An 18609-nucleotide genomic window follows, 5' to 3' on the forward strand; every position below is an offset into this window, starting at 1 on the left:
CTAGGGATACAAAAACAGGCAAAACAAAACAAAACTCACCAAGAATTCTAGTCCTCCTGAAGCTTAACAGTCTTTGCACAGATAAGTTAATACAAAATAAAGATGAAGTGATTAAGGGATGAGGAGATACATTAACCATTGAGGGAAATGAGATGATTTAGCCTTCACAATCTAAACCACCTCTAAACCTTTGTTCCTATGATCCACCTGTAGCTAGGAAGTATAGACCTTGATGAAATATAGCTGAGGATAGGCTTGAGGCTGAGGTTGTAATTTATCCTCTTGGTTAATCCCAAAGTCTTAAAGGACAGGATTGGCTTCTTGAGATCTGTCACCCTTCTACTACTTCTTCCTTACTCCTAAACATGTGTCTGTATTAAGAATCATATTAGTCACTCAGAAACCGGTGAGGTGATTCCCAAATCTTGCTTTTACTATCCTCTCAGAACTTCTAGATATTGAAAGAGGTGAGAAATTATCCATGAAAAAGTAAATACATCCCACATAATTCCTTTGGGAGGGAGTGAAGACTCATAGATCACTAATTCAAAAACAAACTTTTTGATCTTAGAGAGCTAGAGCTAGAATTCCATCTCAGAGGCCATCGGTTCAGTTTTCCTCCTTTTACAGTGATATGCCCCATGTTACCTGGAAATCACAACTTCTTAACAGCTGGGATCCTGACCTGGACCAGAAATCTCACCTAAATGGCTCATTAAAGAATTTGCATCACAGTAACACTGGGGGGAGGGAGGAAGAGGGAAGGGTTTTGTTTTTTTGTTTTTTTTTTCCTTTTTATATATGAAGAAACTTAACCTCAAAGGGGTGACTAGCCTTTCCTAGAGACAAAAGTCATAAAAGTTAGTGTAAGACTCAGAACTCAGATTCAGGTTTTCTGACACCAGAATTGAATTAGTGTTCTATCCTTAGTCGCTTGTTGGATTCTGAAACCTCTTCTCTCTCTCTGTCTCTGTTTCTGTCTCTGTCTGTCTCTCTCTTTCTCTCTTGTCCCTCTGTAATCTATTTCTCTGTCACCTCTGTCTGTCTGCCTCCCCCGTCCCTCATCCCCTTTCTTCTACCTACTCCCCATATCTATTTATCCAGTCATTTCATTTAAAATTAGAACATCCAGATTACACTTATTAAAACCAGGTTTATGGGGGTTATTTTTCTGTGATTTAGAATACCATGGAGTGTGTGTTTTGTTCTGAGTGACTAAAATGATACTTAATACAGATATATGTTTAGGAGTAAGGAAGTAGAAGGGTGGCAGATCTCATGAAACGCCTACTGCAGAGGTTTTTAACCTTATTTGCATTCCCTGCACTCCTCTGGAAGGCAAGTGAAATCTAAGGAGCTCTTTTCAGAATAATATTTTTAAATGAATAAAACAAAATATACAGGATTACAAAGGAAAGCAGTTATACAGGTTATAATTTTTTAAAACTTCATGGATCCCAGATGAATTTCTGTTTTAAAGAAAGACCTTTTTAGTTTTTGTACATGAAAAAAAAAGTGTTCATTGTACTATATGTCAGCTCCTCTACCTCAAAAGAACTGACACGTTTTCTTCCTTCATAAAAATTCTGAACTTAGAAGCCAGATAAAATAATCCTTTCCATACGACAGGTTTCTTTCTTTCTTTCTTTCTTTCTTTCTTTCTTTCTTTCTTTCTTTCTTTCTTTCTTTCTTTCTTTCTTTCTTTCTTTCTCTCTTTCTCTCTCTCTCTCTCTCTCTCTCTCTCTCTCTCTCTCTCTCTCTCTCTCTCTCTCTCTCTCTCTCTCTCTCTCTCTCTCTCTCTCTCTCTCTCTTTCTTTCTTTCTTTCTTTCGTAGCGTTAACTTCTGCTCGGCTGAAATTTTCCTCAGTGACTTGCCGCCCCTCCCCCACTTCCCAGCCCTTCACCTGGGTTTTGAAGTGAGGTGACTGGAAAGGTTCAGCGCTTTCCCTGGATGAAGCCCTTCCCCCTTGGGGGAATAATCTCATCTCAGAGCGTCAGTTCTCCTGTTCCCGTTTAGGGGCAAGACAGCCCCCTAGGAAGGGGCTGGATTAGCTGGAGGGTGGGGAAGGGGGGGTTATTTAGCGTGCCAAAAGAAAGCCCTACGTTTTGGCTGGGGCTCGAAACGAGAGCACCCCAAAATGTGCCTCAGGAGGCTCCTTGGGTGCTGCCGCTGCTGCTCTGTGACTCTGACTGCAGGGGCCCAGGGTGGAAAAATCCCCCTCCTGCATTCTCCAGCCTGATGGAAACTGGAATAGACCAGTGGGGGAAGGGAAGAGAAGGAAAGGAAGGGAACAGACCAGACCGGCTTGAGGACAGACCCACTCCGTGCCTCCTGCTCTAGGAAAGGTGCACGGGGAAGGAGGCCGGCGGACCGCAACAGTTGGCGAGCTTCTGTCCCGGGGAGATCTGACAAGCAATTAGAGTCTGAATATATTACCCGGCCTGGCCCGGGGAAAGCCTTTGTTAAAACTTGCGCTCGGGATTTAGCGGCTGTTTACATTGGCTGCCGCTTCCTAAGGCGGCCCGGGACCGAGGGGAGGCTGGGCAAGACCCTACCTGCCGCCGGCCGGCCCGCCTGCAGTCTATGGGACTGGCGGGCCGCGTTTCATTGGATGCTTAGAATACTTTCTGCACAAGTCATCTTGGATGCCAAGGCCCCGAGCGTGCACCAGATGCGCCTCCGTGGCCGCGCCGAGCACGGCCGAGCTCCGCTCCGCTCTCCTCCTCCGCTGGCTTCATGGACGGCAGCCAGGGCTGGAGCGGAGAATGTGTCTGATGCCCGAAGCCGCCGGGACTTCCTTCCTCTGCAGCTCCTGCTCCCTGAAGCTGCCTCCCTTCTGCCTGAAGCTCAGCGCCTGCGACCTGACCGAGTGCTGTGCCCGGACCCGAGGTACCAGCCCGGCTCCCGCTGCGCAGCTCCTCTCGGCCGGTTCTCTCCGCATTCTGGCCGGCTGGCTGGCTCTCGGTCTCTCCGTCTCTTTCTCTTCCTCTGTCTCTTTTCTCTGTCTATCTCTCTGTTTCCGTCTCTGCCTCTTTCTGCTTTCGTCTCTCTGCCTTCTTTCTGTCTGTTTCTCTTCCTCTTTCTTTCTTCCTCTCTGTCTCTATCTTTCCCTCGTTCCCGTTCTCCTTCTCCCTTCTCTCCTTAATTTCTTTCTTCTTTCCTCCTTTTCTTCCTATTCTCCCTTCTTTCTTTCCTTCCTTTCCTTCTTTCCCTTCCTCCTTCCTTCCATTCTTCCTTCGTTTCTTCCTTCCTTTCTTTTTCTTCCCTTCCTTCCTTTTTTCTTCCTTTCTTCCTTCTCTCCTTTCGTTCTCTTTCTTCTTTTCTTCCTCTCTTCCTTCCCTCTTTTCTTTCTTCTTTCCTTTTTTATTTTCTTCCTTCTGCCCTTCCTTTCTTCTTTCTTTCCTTCCTCCCTCCTTTCCTTCCTTCTTCCCTCTCTCACTCTCCCTTCCTTCCTTTCTCCTTTCCATTGAAAGTTTTAACACTTATTCCTTTTTGCCTTTTCTTCTGCCCTCCCTTCCTCTCTTCTTTAATTCTTGCCCCCCCCCTTTTTTTTTCTTTGCTAGAGGAAAACAGCTGGTTAGCAGGAGTAAAAATGAGTTGTTTGGGGATAGAGGATGGTAAGAATAGTCCCGGGGCTTACTTCATTTCCTGTTCTTGGCTTTGGAAAGAATACTAGATTTAGAATTTGAGGAATTGGGTTCAAATTCCAGCTTGGCCAGTTTGCTGTTTTTGTGTGTGACGTTGGGCGAGTCATTTTCATTTTCCCGATCCTCAGTTTCCTCCGCCAGAAAATCGAGAAGAGTGGGGATTGGAATTATTGACTCCTTAATATAAATCTGTAATATTGTGGTCTGAGAGAGATCATGTGCAGAGAGGGAAGGCCAAAAGCGGGGTGGGGTGGGGGGAGAGTCACCTGAAGTATTAATTTGAAATGTGGGAGTTTGGTGGGAGGAATCACGGCTCGGGCCCTTGTTTGCATGCGTGCGCTACGCTGCATAAGGGACTGGCCAGCAAAGGCACTTATGCATCCTTGGTGCACAGACGCATCTCCGGCTTCTTGCACTCTTATTTCGGTGGACACACGAGGTCGTGTCTGGCTGCCAGAGGGGACACATGCAGGCCGCTACATTTAAGATGGGTTCCAGCGCCTTTGGAGGCACCTGAGGGAATGGAGGAAAGGGAAAGACGGTGAAGGGGGACTTTGTTTGAAAGGTGGCACCTTTCCACTGGACTGGAGAGGAATAATTGCTCTCAAGTGAGTTTTTGCCACTGGGGGGAGGGAGGGGTGACCTTTCCTTGGGGCTGGTAAAGGAGAATCCCCTCCCCCTCTGCCTCCACCCCGATCTCCCTTTGTAGGATGTTCTTAGAAAAAAAATTAGGAAGATGTTTTTACTGCCCACTGCATGTCTGAACAGCGCCGCTGAATGTATGGGCATTGTCAGGCTAATGATGGTGGGAGAGCTATTCAGGCCAGGAGGAAAAGAGCTGGTTTGTCCAAGTTGCTGAGTGCCTGTTTTCCTGGAGTGGAGACAGCTTGAGGAGGAAAAGGAAAAAAATGTCACCTCCTCCTTCCCCTTCCCCCAATAAAAAAAAAATCTGGTGTGGAATCTCCTTGACCGTAGGATAGATTGAAGGGGGTGGTCCTACCTACCTCCTACTGCGTGCCCTGAAGGACCATTAAACTCTCTGTGGCTGTTTTGCCCTAGAGCAATGTGGGGAGTGGGTGGGTGATGTCCACCCTTTGGGACCCATCTCTACTAGGGAAGAGGCTTGCTAGCCAGCCAGGTGCATGAAAAATCCTGCCTTTGCCAGGGGGACTACTTGAATGGAGGGGAGGGGGGGCAGCTGAGGCTGTGCCCTGGAGAATTTCAAACGGCTACCTATGAGAACAGCAGTTTGCCAGAAATCCATGTCAGTGGCAGTAGCTGCCGATTTGGTGTGTTTGTTTTTTAAGCGTGGGCTGAGACCTCGAGGAACAGGCGGGATTGGCTGCGTTTCCAGGGTTTCAGACTATGCCACTGGAACTGATTTCTGGCTGGGATCTCGTTCTTCAGGCCTGCCAAGGCCTTTGAGGCAACTCACAAGTCACCAGTGGGTTTTTTTACATTTCATTGCTGAGCAAGGTTGGAAATTTCAGAAGACAGAGAAGGAAAGAGCGAGAGTGAAACAAGACAGAAACACAGTGACTGACACAGAGAGATAGAGACAGAGACAGAGACACACAGAGATAAAGAGAGATTGAAACGGGGACACAAACACACACACAGAGACAGAGAGAGAAACCTTCACTCACAGGTCGATGTATAGAACCCAGATTGCCTGAGCAGCTTTAAGCTAGATTTCCTCATCGGTTTATCCTTTCTCTCTCCCCACCCTCCATCCTATTAAGACTATTGTGAAAGAAATCAACTACCATGACTGGAGTTGAGGTACATTCACTTATTGGCACTTAGTATGGGAGACACCTGAGGTCTTGCCACAAAATCGGTTAATAGCTGACTTTAAAATTTGAAGAAGACTTCACATATTGTCTTTTTTCAAATTTTATTATTTTTATTATAGCTTTTTTATTTTCAAAATGTATGCATGGATACTTTTTCAACATTAACCCTTGCAAAACCTTGTGTTCCAATTTTCCCCCTTCCTCCCACCCCCTCCTCTAGATGGCAAGTAATCCAATATGTGTTTAACATGGTAAAAATAAATCATATATTTTAATATATTTAACATGTATTGGACTATCTACCATTTAGGGGAGATGGTGGGGGGAAGGAGGGGAAAAGTTGAAACAGAAGGTTTTGCAAGGATCAATGTTGAAAAATTACCCATCCATATGTTTTGTAAATAAAAAGCTATAATAATAATAAAAAATGAAAATAAATAAATAAATGAAAATATGTTAAATCTAACATATGTATACATATTTATGCAATTATCTTGCTGCATAAGAAAAATCAGATCAAAAAGGGAAAAGACAAGAAAGAAAATAAAATGCAAGCATATAACAACAAAAAGAGTGAAAATGCTATGTTGTGATCACCCTCAGTTCCCACAGTCCTCTCCCTGGGTGTAGATAGCTCTCTTCATCACAAGATCATTAGAACTGGCCTCAATCACCTCATTGTTGAAAAGAACCACATCCATCAGAATTGATCTTCATATAATCTTTTTGTTGATGCCTTCACATATTATCTAATAACAACTCTGTAAAGCAGAACTACAGGGGTTTATTACAGCCATTTTATAGATAGTGAAACTGAGGCTTACTCAGTTACACAACTAGTGTTACAAGGAAGGATCAAATTCAAGATATGTTCTTTCTACTGCATTCTGCTGTCCTATTTTCTTTTAATTCTGAAGATCTTTAAAATTTTTTTCCTTTGGAATGTTCTTATTTTTTAAAAAGCTTTTTATTTTCAAAACATATGCATAATTTTCAGCATTCATCCTTGCAAAACCTTGTGTTTTAAATTTTTTTCTCCTTTCCCCTTACCCTCTCCCCTTGACAGCAAACAATCCATTATATATTAAACATGTGTAATTCTTCTGTATGTATTTGCACAATTCTCATGCTGCAAAAGAAAAATCAGATCAAAAAGGAAAAAAAATGTGTCTCTCCTATTCTAAGGAGCCTATGGAACGAGGGATCCCCCGGATTTTCAACATAAGGGTAAAGTTACAACTGCCCTTTGTTGGAGCTGTTGTATTTGTCTGACAAAAATATGGACTCTTCCTCCCATCACACATGTAACAAAACCATGAGCTTTCCCATGAAGCATGAGTATAAAGGGAGAGAGGGAACAAATATTCATCAAATTCCATTTGAGTCACTGTGCTAAGTGCTTCAAAGCTAGTGTCTCATTTTATTCTCACAACTCTAGAGGACAGATGCTATTATCCCCATTTTACAGGTGAGGAAAATGAGGCAAACCAAAGTTAATTGACTTGCTCAGGGTCACAAAGACAAGTAGTATCTGAGGCTGGATTTGAACTCAGGCATTCTTTCCTGGACTTTCTTCCTTCTTCCCCTCCTTCATTCCTTTTTCCCTCCCTTCCTCACTCCCTTCTTTCTGTGCTAAGAGCTTAACAAATATCTCATTTGATCTTCACAGCAATACTGCAAGTAAATGCTGTTATTATCTCCATTTTGCAGGTGAGGAAACTGAGGTAATCAGGTTAAATGATTGCCCAGAGTCACACAGCTAGCAAATGTTTGAATCTGGGTTCAGATCAGTTGTTCCTGAGTTAGGTCCAGTGCTCTACTCTAAGGCTATTCTTCTATTACACCACTTAGCTGCCTAAAGGTACCTATTGTCCTTGGTTATATATGTGAATATAATCTCAGTAGAGAATTCTGTTGGGGAACTGGGTTTGGGGCTACATGTCTTTCCTGTGTCAGGAGCAGAGCTAACAGTAACATCCAGTATCAGTGCCCAAAATTTTCCAGTTGTCACCCAAAGCAAAGTTTTGGGTATTAAATTACTATGATGATTTCTCTGCTCTGTCTAGGTGATAGTGATTTGGGTTTAGATACGGTCTGTTTTCTTTGGGATTCTAAAAGGGGCTCCTTCCTAATGTCTCAGCTCTTCCTGAAAGAGAATAGTGTCTGTCTCTTGAAGAAGAAAAAAAAATGTCCTTCTATAAAATCTCATTCCACTGTTGTCATTCATCATTTCTGACAAGAGTTTGATTTTTCCACTTATGTAAAGGGAAAATAGATTCAGAAATAATAACAATGATGGTAAGCAATCAAGTGACAAATGGTTTGCAGCTTCCTGAGTTTCTTGCTTTGGGGAAAAGAATCTGTTCTTTTTTCTTAGATCCAATCTCATCAGGAGGAGAAAACAGGAACTAGAGAGTTGACACAGTTTTTTTTTTAAAGGGAGAAGGATACTTTTTTGCAAGAGGTGGAAGGAAGAAATTCTCATAGCCTGAGTATGTGGTACAATAGATCAAGCAGTGGTCTCAATCAGGGAGATCTCAGTTCATATCCTGCTTCAGATACTTCTTAGCGGTGTGACTCTAGGCAAGCCTTTTAGCTTCTGTTTGCCTTAGTTTCCTCATCTGCAAAACAGGGATAATCACAGCACCTGCGTTTTGAGTATTGTTCTGAGGCTCAAATGAGATAATTTTTGAAAAGTACTTAGCACAGGGCCTGGTATATAATAGGTGATATATAAATGATGCTACTGTTATTTAGGATTAGAAGGGCCTGAAATACCTTCAGATCTTAAAAGAGACTTTAGGGGCCATCCGGTTCAGCCTCATTATGCAAATGAGAAACATGCTGCAGAAAACAATTAAGAGACTTGTCCAGGGTCCTATGCTATTTGAAACAGAATCAATTCTCTTTTCCTCCCTTACTTGCTTGCTTCCTTCCTTTGTTCTTTTTTTCCCCTTTCTTTTTCCTTCCCTCCCTTCCTTTCTTCTGTACTGAGTTTTATTATCATTATATTATGTTACTTATTATATTCTCATTATATTATCTCAATCCCCACAATAACATTGCAAGATAGATGCTGTTATTATCCCCATTTTGCAGATGAGGAAACTGAGGCACAGAGTTAAATAACTTGCCCAGAATCACACAGCTAGCAAATGTCTGAGGCTGGATTTAAACCCAATTTTCCTGATTTTATCTGAAGCTTTATCAATTCTGCCATGCTGCCTTTCTTAGTTTATCACCTGAATTGCCCATAGTTACACAGGCTTTTCTTGACTCTGATGGCAACTCTTGCTCTCCAGCCTTCTCAATAGCAACCCAAAATAGTCTTAGTGTGCTGGGATGGAAGTACGAGGGGGTGAAGGAGTTGCTGTCTAAGGTGAACCTTACTAACTAGATAACCTAGCCCTACCTTCCACCTAGAAGTCAAGTTGGAAGTTCTTCCTCTATTCCTTCCTTCAAATCTGCCTCCTAATTTCCATGTTATTGAATTCTGAGACAGCGTCTTCTTCATGACTTTCTAAGCCTCAGTCCCATGGCAACATTTCCAAAATAGGAGTTTCATCCATAGCTTCCTCAGAGAGAGCTTCCTTCCTCAGAGGTGTAGACAAACCATCTTTGTCCTCGATCTTTGGGACACCCTTAGAGACACTTCAGGACATTGAGTGGTTGGCAAACTCAAAGCCTGAATTATCTTGGACTCCTATCCCTTTCTTTCTCTTCCTTTTCCCTACCTCTCTCCTCCCTCAAATCCCTCCTTTTCCCTATTCTCTCAAATTCTTCCTGCCTCTCCTTCCCCACCTACCTTTAAATAATTGTTACAAGTCATGCCTCCAACTTAGAATAGTGTCTCATTAACTTCTGGTCTGAATGCCATCATTGCAATGTCATCCTTCCAGATGATGTCCTTAACCAACAAACATTTCCTCCCCCACTTAAACTTCTTATACAACGCTTGAATTATAATAGTTAACATCAACTCAGTGCTTAAAGAGTACATTATCTCATTAGATCCTTAGACCCTTGAAGTAAAAAAGAGCCCTTGGAGCTAAGGTTTAGGACCATAGAGGATAGATTTAAGGGGAGAAGAGACTTGAGGAGCTATCAATTATGAAGTTATCATAGTTCAAGCAAAAGTGATGAGAACTTGAACTAAGTGTAGGGTTGGGAGAATAAAGGGAAGGGGACTAATGTTAGAGATGCTGTGGAGGTAAAATCAATAAGACTTTGCACTTGAGTGATTTTGTGAAGAAAAGGGGAGTTTGGATCAGAGAGATGTCTCTTGAGTATGTGAACCTGCGTGACCAGAAGGATGGTTGTACCCTCAACAAACGTAGGTAAATTCAGGAGAAAGATAGTGTTGAGGCAGGGGAGAAGAAAGAGTTCTATGTTAGACACGGTAAGTATGAAATGTCTACAGTACATCCAGCTTGGAATGTCCAATAGGCAATTGGTGATGGATAGCTGGAATTCAGGAAAGACTAGAACCTGATATGTAGAAGTTAGTCATTCTCCCTGATACACACCAATATATTTCCTCCTTCTTCTGAATCAACTTTTGATTTATTCATCTGAATCTCTGTTTAATCAAAAGAACAATATATTTCCTTCTTCTGAATCCATTTTTGATTTATTCATCTGAATCTATATTTAAACAAATGAATGGGACTGGGATATTTTTGATTTACTGACTGTGGTGGGTTGACTTGGGATCAGTCTTATTTTGAATGGCAGTAAGTGTTTAATTAACCTTCAAATGGGCTTTAGTTCTTTTCTAAAGTCAACCACTGTAACCGGCAAGACTAGAAAAGAAAAACTTCCATTGTTTGCCCAATTTTTAAAGACCCATTTAAAGACCTCTTACTGGAGGCCTTTCCTTATTCTTAGTGATTGCTGGCATTGCTCTCCCTTTCCCTTGTCACTTTGAATGTATTTTGTATTTATTTACCTGTGTACATATTGTATACACACACACACACACACACACACACATACACATACACATAGTAGAACTGTAAGCTAAAGGACAAGATATATTATTCTAGCATTTGCTCCAATGCCTGACTCCTAAAAGAGCCTAAATGCTTGTTGAATGAATGAATAAACCGTATACTTGACTTTCTCATGACACTTTTCACATTTTATTTTTTGTAAATAAGATTTTATTTACATTTTAAATCACTCTAATTTCAAATTGTAAATTTTATATATACATATATATATATATATATATATACATATACATATATATATATAAAACTATACATTCCTGGAGTTTGTATATTTGTCGTATCTCCTCTATCTAGGGGAGATTTTTACTGGTTTGGCATACAAAACTTTTATTACTATATTAAAATCTATAAACATAGATACCAACTTTCTCCCTTCCGCCTCACTGGGTCCTGCTTCACTGTGGTAGATTGGAAAGTGGGGTGACTTACCTTTGTGAAGAAGAGGAGAAACAAGTTGGTTTCCTTCTCTGCTTGTTTTTGCTTCTGTCAGATAAAAAGGTCAAACTCGGGTATTTCTTAGGGTCTTTCCAGTTCTTATGAAAAACCTTAGAACTGCATGGCTAAGGAGGATGGCTGGAGAATCCTGAGAGTTTGAATATCTCTGGTTTATAGAGTTTGGGTTAGGAAATACTGCTGTAGTTTCTGTAGTTCTGCCATTAAATAGCAAGCAACCCTTTAAATGCCCTCATGAATTTGCATTTCAAATATTCCAGTCTCTCAGACAAAATTCACCTGTATTTCCAAACTAGTTTCCAAAATCCAACAGCAAATAAAAAGATCCAGAAGGAAATGAATGAATGATAACCATCTTTCTTTAAGTGCTGTGGCGAAAGCCCCACCCCCTTTTAAATCAAATCCTGATAGATAATTTTTTTTTTTTTCCCCAAGTAGATGCACCAACCATACTTGCCTGGGAAGGAGAGTTCTAATTTCTAACCACTGAGACATCATATTAAGCATTACCAACTACAGGAATCCTTTTCTGATCCCCTCTTCTCCCATGCTTCCTCCTGTCCCTCTCTAGCACAACTTTACACGTTGCACATTGTAGTTGCTTAATGCAATATGCAATAATGCTTATTACATAAGCTTCTTTTCTTTGTATATGTTGTCTTCCCCTCTTCCCTGGTGAATTTCCCCATTTCCTAGGATGGTGCCCATTACATAGCAAGGATTTAAAGCTAAATTGATTGATTGATTGATTCCAAATGATATCAATGTCCTGTAGGGAAGATCAATAGAGAAAGAGTTTGGATCAGGATAAAGAACAGATGGAAGAAGAGCAAATCACATGATGACTGTAAATGTTAATTAGCATGGTTAGCTGGATAATTATGGAACTATCATTATGAGGTAGTACAAGGATTCCCAATAGCTTTTGTTTCCTGAGCCTTTTCTTACAATAACACAAAGTATTGTGAACCTCCAGGATAATTTAATGTATTATTTGTGATATTCTGGATGCCATTAAAGAATTCTTAGCATGAATCCCTTAAATCATGATTGTAAAACCCCAACATGGAGTGTTATAAAACCACTAAATGGGAACCATTGGAAGTGTAGATGATGATAGATTTGTAGTCAAGAAGACTTTTGGTTCAAATTTTTTCTCCAGTTACTAGCTGTGTGATCCTAGATAAATCACTTATTTTCTTTTGGTTTCAGTTTCACTCTGTAAATAAGGCATTAGACTCTCTGACCTCTAAAGTTCTTTTCCCCCTATCTTTGATCCTATGATGATTATCTTGCATTTTTAGATTCACAAATAATCCTGTAGATTTAGATTCACAATAATTATCTGATATAGATTGTAAAAGTATTATTTACAGTTGAAAGATGAGTTAACTGAGGTTCAAAGAAATTGTCCATGATCACACAACCAGCAAGAGCAAAGCTGGAATCTAGTTCTTTTTCTGCTATATCATCTGGCTAGGCCAAGGGATTACCCCCAAGTTTTGAAATCAATTTTTTTTTTACAATTTTGTCACATTAAAGAAAAGCAAGCACAAAAGATTTAGAGCTGGAAAAGAGATTAGAGATCATCTAGTAGCAGCTCTTCCTTTTAGGAATCTGAGTCCCTGAGAGGTTAAGTGATCTTCAGCTTGCTCAATCAGTGACAGAGCCAGATTTGTCCCCAGAATTTCTAATTTTAGAGATAACTCTTTCGCTACTACAGTTTGTTGTTCAGTTGTTTCAGCCATGTCCAACTTTTTGTGACCCCATTTGGAGTTTTCTTGGCAAACATAGTGAAATGGTTTGCTGTTTCCTTCTCAAACTCATATTACAAATGAGGAAACTGAAGCAGACAGGGTTATGTGACTTGCCCAGTGTCACACTGGTATTAAGTGTCCTGATGCTAGATTTGAACTTAGGAAGATGAGACTTTCTGACACTAGACCAAGAATTCTATTCACTGTGTCACCTAGCTGTCCTTACTTACCCATTACATTTTCTAAATTGTCATATTTTTTATCTCTAGTGATTCTTTGTTCATCTTGTTTTATGTTTCACAAATATGTATTTTGCTTTTGTGTTTCTAGTCCACCCAGTAATAATTCTGATGAATTTGTGTGGTAGTCCTCTCTTGGTCTTTTCATGAGTGTGATGAAGTCAGTAATTTTTGTAGAGACTCTTTAATTGATAACATTGACGTCCCAATTATATAATTCTGGATGCTCAACTTTCAAATAACAAGGAAAATTGTTTTTCCTTTGTAGCTCAGCAAACCAGTAAACTCATTTTGGATTATATTAGGCAAACAGATTACAGAAGCAATAGCTTTGAAATTGTGACCTTCAATTCTGTGTCCTAGTTGATAATTAACTCCATCATGATGTGAAAGATCCTAGCATTAGAAAAGGCTAACAAGTTTATCACCAGAGCTTGTGTCAGATTAGTTATCTTACTAGATTTTAATATCTTTTTTTGACATCACCTACATTTTACTCCTCCCAAAGTCTGTGCTTTATAGCAAAGAATTAAAAAAAATAGGAAGAGAAAAATAAATTCAGTAAAACCAGTCAACGTTTTGATGTTACATGCAATTCATCTTTATATCAGCCCCTTACTACTTTTGTAAAAGACTAGGGGAAACTGTCTTGCTATTAATTTTTACATATACAAGAATGGCCTGAAAAAACTCCTTGGACTCCCCATCACTTTTTTTTTGCCTTTTTAAATTGATTGATTTTTGCTTAATCATCCTTTTGTTTTAATATTATATTCATTTCTTTTTTTTCTTTTTGCTGAGCCAATTGGGGTGAAGTGACTTTTTACTGAGGCAATTGGGGTGAAGTCACACAGCCAGGAAGTGTTAAGTGTCTGAGACTAGATTCGAACTGAAGTCCTGTGCCACCTATTACATCCATTTCTAAATATATTACCTTTCTTTCTCTAATCAGACATCTATCCCTTGTACCATGATTTTTAAAGTAGCAAAAATCAAAACCATAAACAGCCATCATCCTCCATATCTTGTCCCTCATGGATTCTTTTTAACATTAATTTCTTCTGCAGAGAATTAGTGCAATGAAATCAGTGGATTCTTGTGCTTCTCCTCTAAATGTTCATACAAGTTTGGAGTTGGTTTTTTTTTTATCTAAATAACTTTTTGGAGAGAAATGGTAGTAAAAAGAATTCAGGGAAAGCAGATTTGCCAAATTTCAGGCACATAAATTCCTCAAATCTCCCAATTGGAAGAGACCTCTGAGAATATCTACTCCAATTTATACCAGAACAGAAAACTTTTTTAGATGAGTGATCATCTCATTGGAAAATTATTTGGGAAACCTATTTTAAAAACATGACATTTATCATGCTGTTTTAATAATGTATTCTAAATCCATTGGCCCTCGATGTGTCTATTAGCTGGCTTGGCTAGTGAGTTAGCTTGTAGCACAGATGGGTTCACTGGGGGACCCAGTATCAAAATGAATGAAAAGTTTAATGGAAGAAGAAAAACTTTCCTGGATACATTGTATAATGGCTCAGACTTAATGTGCTGGGGGAGAAACCCCAAAGCCTAGTGTCCAGATAGATCCTAATAAGAAAAAAGCCAATTTCTCCAAAACCTTCTTGTTCATCATTCTTATACCATAATAGAATTCCATCAGAATCATATGCCACAACTTGTTTAGCCATTCCCCAATTGATAAGCATCCCCTCAATTTCTAATTCTTTGCTTCCACAAAAAGAATTGCTAACACCATTTTTGTACAAATAGGTCCTTTTCCCTTTTCTTAGATATCTTTGGGAAATAGACCTAGTAATATTACTGAGTCAAGGGGGATAGTTTTATAACTCTTGGGCATGGATCAAAATTCCTCTCTAGAATGGTTGGACTAGCTCATAACTTCCAATAATGCATTAGTGTCTCAATTTTCCTATATCCCCGCCAACATTTGTAATTTTTCTTTTTTTTTCACGTTAGCCAATCTGTGGATTGTGAAGCAAACATATACATGCATAATATATGTATATAAAATCCAAAAATCTCATGTTAAAAACTCCTTCTTATTAGATACTAGCTCAGAGTCAGGAAGACCCAATTGCTAATTCTTCCTGAGACACATACTAGGTGTGATCTTGGGCAAGTCAAGTCAATAACCTCTCTCAGACTCAGTTTCCTCATTTGTAAGATGACAGCACCTACTTCTTGGGGACATTATGAGGATCAAAGGCAATAAAATGTGCAAACCATTTTGCACTAATACTTAAAGCACTATACATAGTTTGGTGTCAACTTGCCTTATCCATTTTCTCAGCACCAAGTCATATGTAGATGCTTATGGGGTGAAGATTCATAAATAGCAGTTAATGATATCTACAAATAACATCTTCCAGAAAAGAAAGCAGGGCATGAAGTGTTATGTTTAGTGTCTCCACCCTACCCCAAGCTTAATGGAGAGAAGAATTGATCTAATCATCATGCCAGTTTCTGCTTTTAGATACATCACAGATTATAGTTGTGGGGAGAGAAGACATTTAGTCCCCTTCCTTCTGCTCCCCCCAAATCCCTCCATCTTGGCTTCCTGACTACAGGTTTTACCAACCGATAAATTATTTCACTGAAGAAGTCTCAATTCCTTTTTTTTTTAAATTGAGTAACAAGCATTTATTTTCTTCCCCTCCCCATTAAGAATTTTTTAAAAATCCACTCCTGTAACAAATTGCATAATAAAGAAAACCAAATCCCCAAGTTAGTCATATCTAAAAATGCAGTACTCATTTTACATTTTGCATTCATATACTCTCTGGGGATAGCATTCCTCATCAGCAATCTTCTGTAATTTTATGTTTGGTTATTTCTTTATTGTTTCGATCAGAGTTGTTAAGTATTTTAAAGATGTTTGTCTTTAAAATGTTGCTGTTGTATAAACTGTACTTAATTCATTCTGCAGTGGTTTATTCTAGTCATCTTCCTAGAATAAACTTCCTAGACTACAATGACTATTCACCATGATAGCATTACATTTCATTAATATATCATAATGTGTATGGTATACACTCCCCAATTAAAGGGTTTCCCTCAGTTTTCAGATTTTTGCCTCTGCTAATAGAATTGCTTTAAATATTTTTTGTACCTCTGAGTTACATTTGGGAGCATAATTTTAAATTGCTTTTCAGAAGGGCTGGACCACTTTCACAACTCTACCAAAAAGGCTCAGTTTTTTTCAAATTTAAGAAGAAACTTATCTTAAAAGCAGTTCTACAAATACTGGGTAGATGTGTAAAATGATAATTCTTATTATAATTGCATCAAATTAATTGAATCCTAAAGGCAGGCTTTTTAGCCCATTGCCAGTTGGGTGGTTTTAATAAATTCCATTTCTTTATGGAGTTCTGCAAGTGAGGCTAATTTCTCTTTTATAGTTCAAGGAGCTTTTCTTGCTTCTAAATTAACACTTAATTTTCTGTGAAATGTTCTTGAGCCCTGGCATTCTTTTTTTGTGTGTGTGTTTTTTTATTTAATTCCATTGCCACAGGGCTCTGATGTAATAATTACTTATTAAATTTGAAAATTAAAGGATGCAATTAAACTTTTGCAAATTTTTGCAAAATACTTCAAAGGCTAGTCAGTCAGTCAGCTAGCAGGTACTAATTAAGTTCCTACTGTACAGTACTTTATTTACCATTCTTCAGACCTCTACCTAAATTGGATCCTTTTTGTAATATAAATTCTTCCCTACCCACCCACTTCACTTAGCCTATATAAAAAAGGCATACACAAAACAAAACTTTTATGTAAGTCACAAAACGTACTAAAATGCAGACCTATTAGATGCTATACTATGATAACAAACAGAATTATGAAATGAAAGATAAAGTTAATAATAAAGTATGCACGGTACATAAAGTTAACATAGATGTGTTAAGATATTGCTCCTTTCCCCTCCATTGCACCCAGCCTTTATTGCTGGTGATTGACTGTGCAACTTTTTTATGAAGTTATCAAAAGCTTTTTGGACAGAGACTCTCTTTTTTCCTTTATACATCTGAAGATATAAAGCAATGTTCTACTCAACAAGTCTTTGAAAAAAAATGTTGAGGTATTTAGATATCTTTTCAATACAAGGACAAAATTAATTTAAAGATGAAATGCTTCTTCCAACTGTTTGTTATGAACCTTTTAGTGTGACCTCCAAAAGTTTCCAGTTTTCAAAGTTTCCTGTTCTTTTTCTATAATTTTTGTAGCTAGCAGCTCATTTGGTTCCTTATCCTGCAGTTCTCTGTGAAACTCAATCAACTCTACATCTTCCTGATTCACTTCTAGCTCCAATTATTTTAAGAATTTTGATCTTGTTACTCATATCTTTAAATGTTTAATCTTTGCCAAATCCACTGGAAGAAAACTTCTAGATGTGTTTTTCCCCTAGACTTTCTTCATATGTATTTGCATCTTTCTATGCCTTAGCAATATTCTAGATTGCCTGGTAAATATTATGGAACTTCCAGAAATCTCTTAATGTCAAATCCTTATCTGTATCTAAAGCTGAAGTTGTGTGAGCTAATGTGGAAATTTTTTGAAATCATTCCCTGACTCATTGGTTGTAATAATGTGGTAGTGTAAAGACAGATCACTTTTATGTTTTCTTTAAAATCATCCAGATGAGGTGGGCTTGGAGCATTATCCAAAAATGAGTAGAATCTTGAAAGAAACACCATTATCATTCTAAAATCGTGGGAGTGAAATTATGCAAAAACCATCATTCAAAGATGATAAAGTCTATTCATACCCTAGGATTAATGAAATAATGCACAGGTAATGTCTCCTTGCTGATTCCTTTTTATGCTTTAGGATTTTCTCTATGGTCTACAAGAATAGGTTTTAATTTGCAAATCCTAGATGTATGCTCTCCAAGCAAAAAAATAACTATGTTTTGAAGCTTTATGCCCCAGCATAGATTTTTTAAACATATTTCCATATTTGTCATGCTATGCAAGAAAAATCAGACCAAAAGGGGAAAAACCATGAGAAAGAAAAAAAAAACAAACCAAAAAAGATGAAAATACTGTGCTTCAATCTACATTCAGTTTCCATAGTTCTCTTTCTGGACTCAGATGGCACTTTCCATCCCAAGTCTATTGGATTTGTCTTGAATCACTGTACTGTTGAGAAAAACCAAGTCCCTCACAATTGCTCATCATATAATATTGTTACTGTGTACAATGATTTCCAAGTTCTACTCACTTCACTCAGCATCAGTTCATCTTAAGTTTTTTCAGGTTTTTCTGAAATTAACCTGCTCATTATTTCTTATAGTACAATAATATTCCATCATATTCATATACTATAACACATTCAGTCATTCCCCAACTGATGGGTATCCACTTAATTTCCAGTTCCTTGCCACTACAAAACTAGTATAATTTTTTTTCTCCACCAAAATGTAGCTTTGATATAGCATTCTTTGATAAAATGAATGATTTTGTCTATATTAAAGATTTGCTGTGGCAAGTAGGGAGCTTTTTTTATTTCTTTTTTTGCAGTAATTTCTCTTTTGTCAGCAGCCTCTCCCAACACTTGCACATTATGAAATCCTGTGTAATTTTAAAATCATGCAAAGAAACCACTTCTTGAAATAACTTTGTTCCTTCAGGGTACTTTACCTTTAAATCTTTGAAGAAAGTTCTAGTCTTGACTTGAACTGTCA

The 18609-nt window shown here is 38.7% G+C and overlaps 1 protein-coding gene across 8 annotated transcripts in view; it reads left to right on the forward strand.

Moving 5' to 3' along the window:
- Window positions 1–18609, forward strand: part of ARHGAP22 (Rho GTPase activating protein 22) — a 398531-nt gene that overhangs the window by 334789 nt on the left and 45133 nt on the right. Inside the window, exon 1 of one of the 8 annotated variants that reach the window (XM_031956288.1) lies at window positions 1823–2890. The exons of the other annotated variants lie outside the window; for them this stretch is intronic. Coding sequence (XP_031812148.1) covers window positions 2647–2890 — 244 coding nt within the window. The 5' untranslated portion in view covers window positions 1823–2646. Of the gene's footprint in view, window positions 1–1822; window positions 2891–18609 lie in introns of those variants that run through there. 8 annotated transcript variants of the gene reach the window in all.

Source organism: Sarcophilus harrisii, chromosome 2 (genome assembly GCF_902635505.1).
Source record: "Sarcophilus harrisii chromosome 2, mSarHar1.11, whole genome shotgun sequence".
NCBI lineage: Eukaryota > Metazoa > Chordata > Mammalia > Dasyuromorphia > Dasyuridae > Sarcophilus > Sarcophilus harrisii.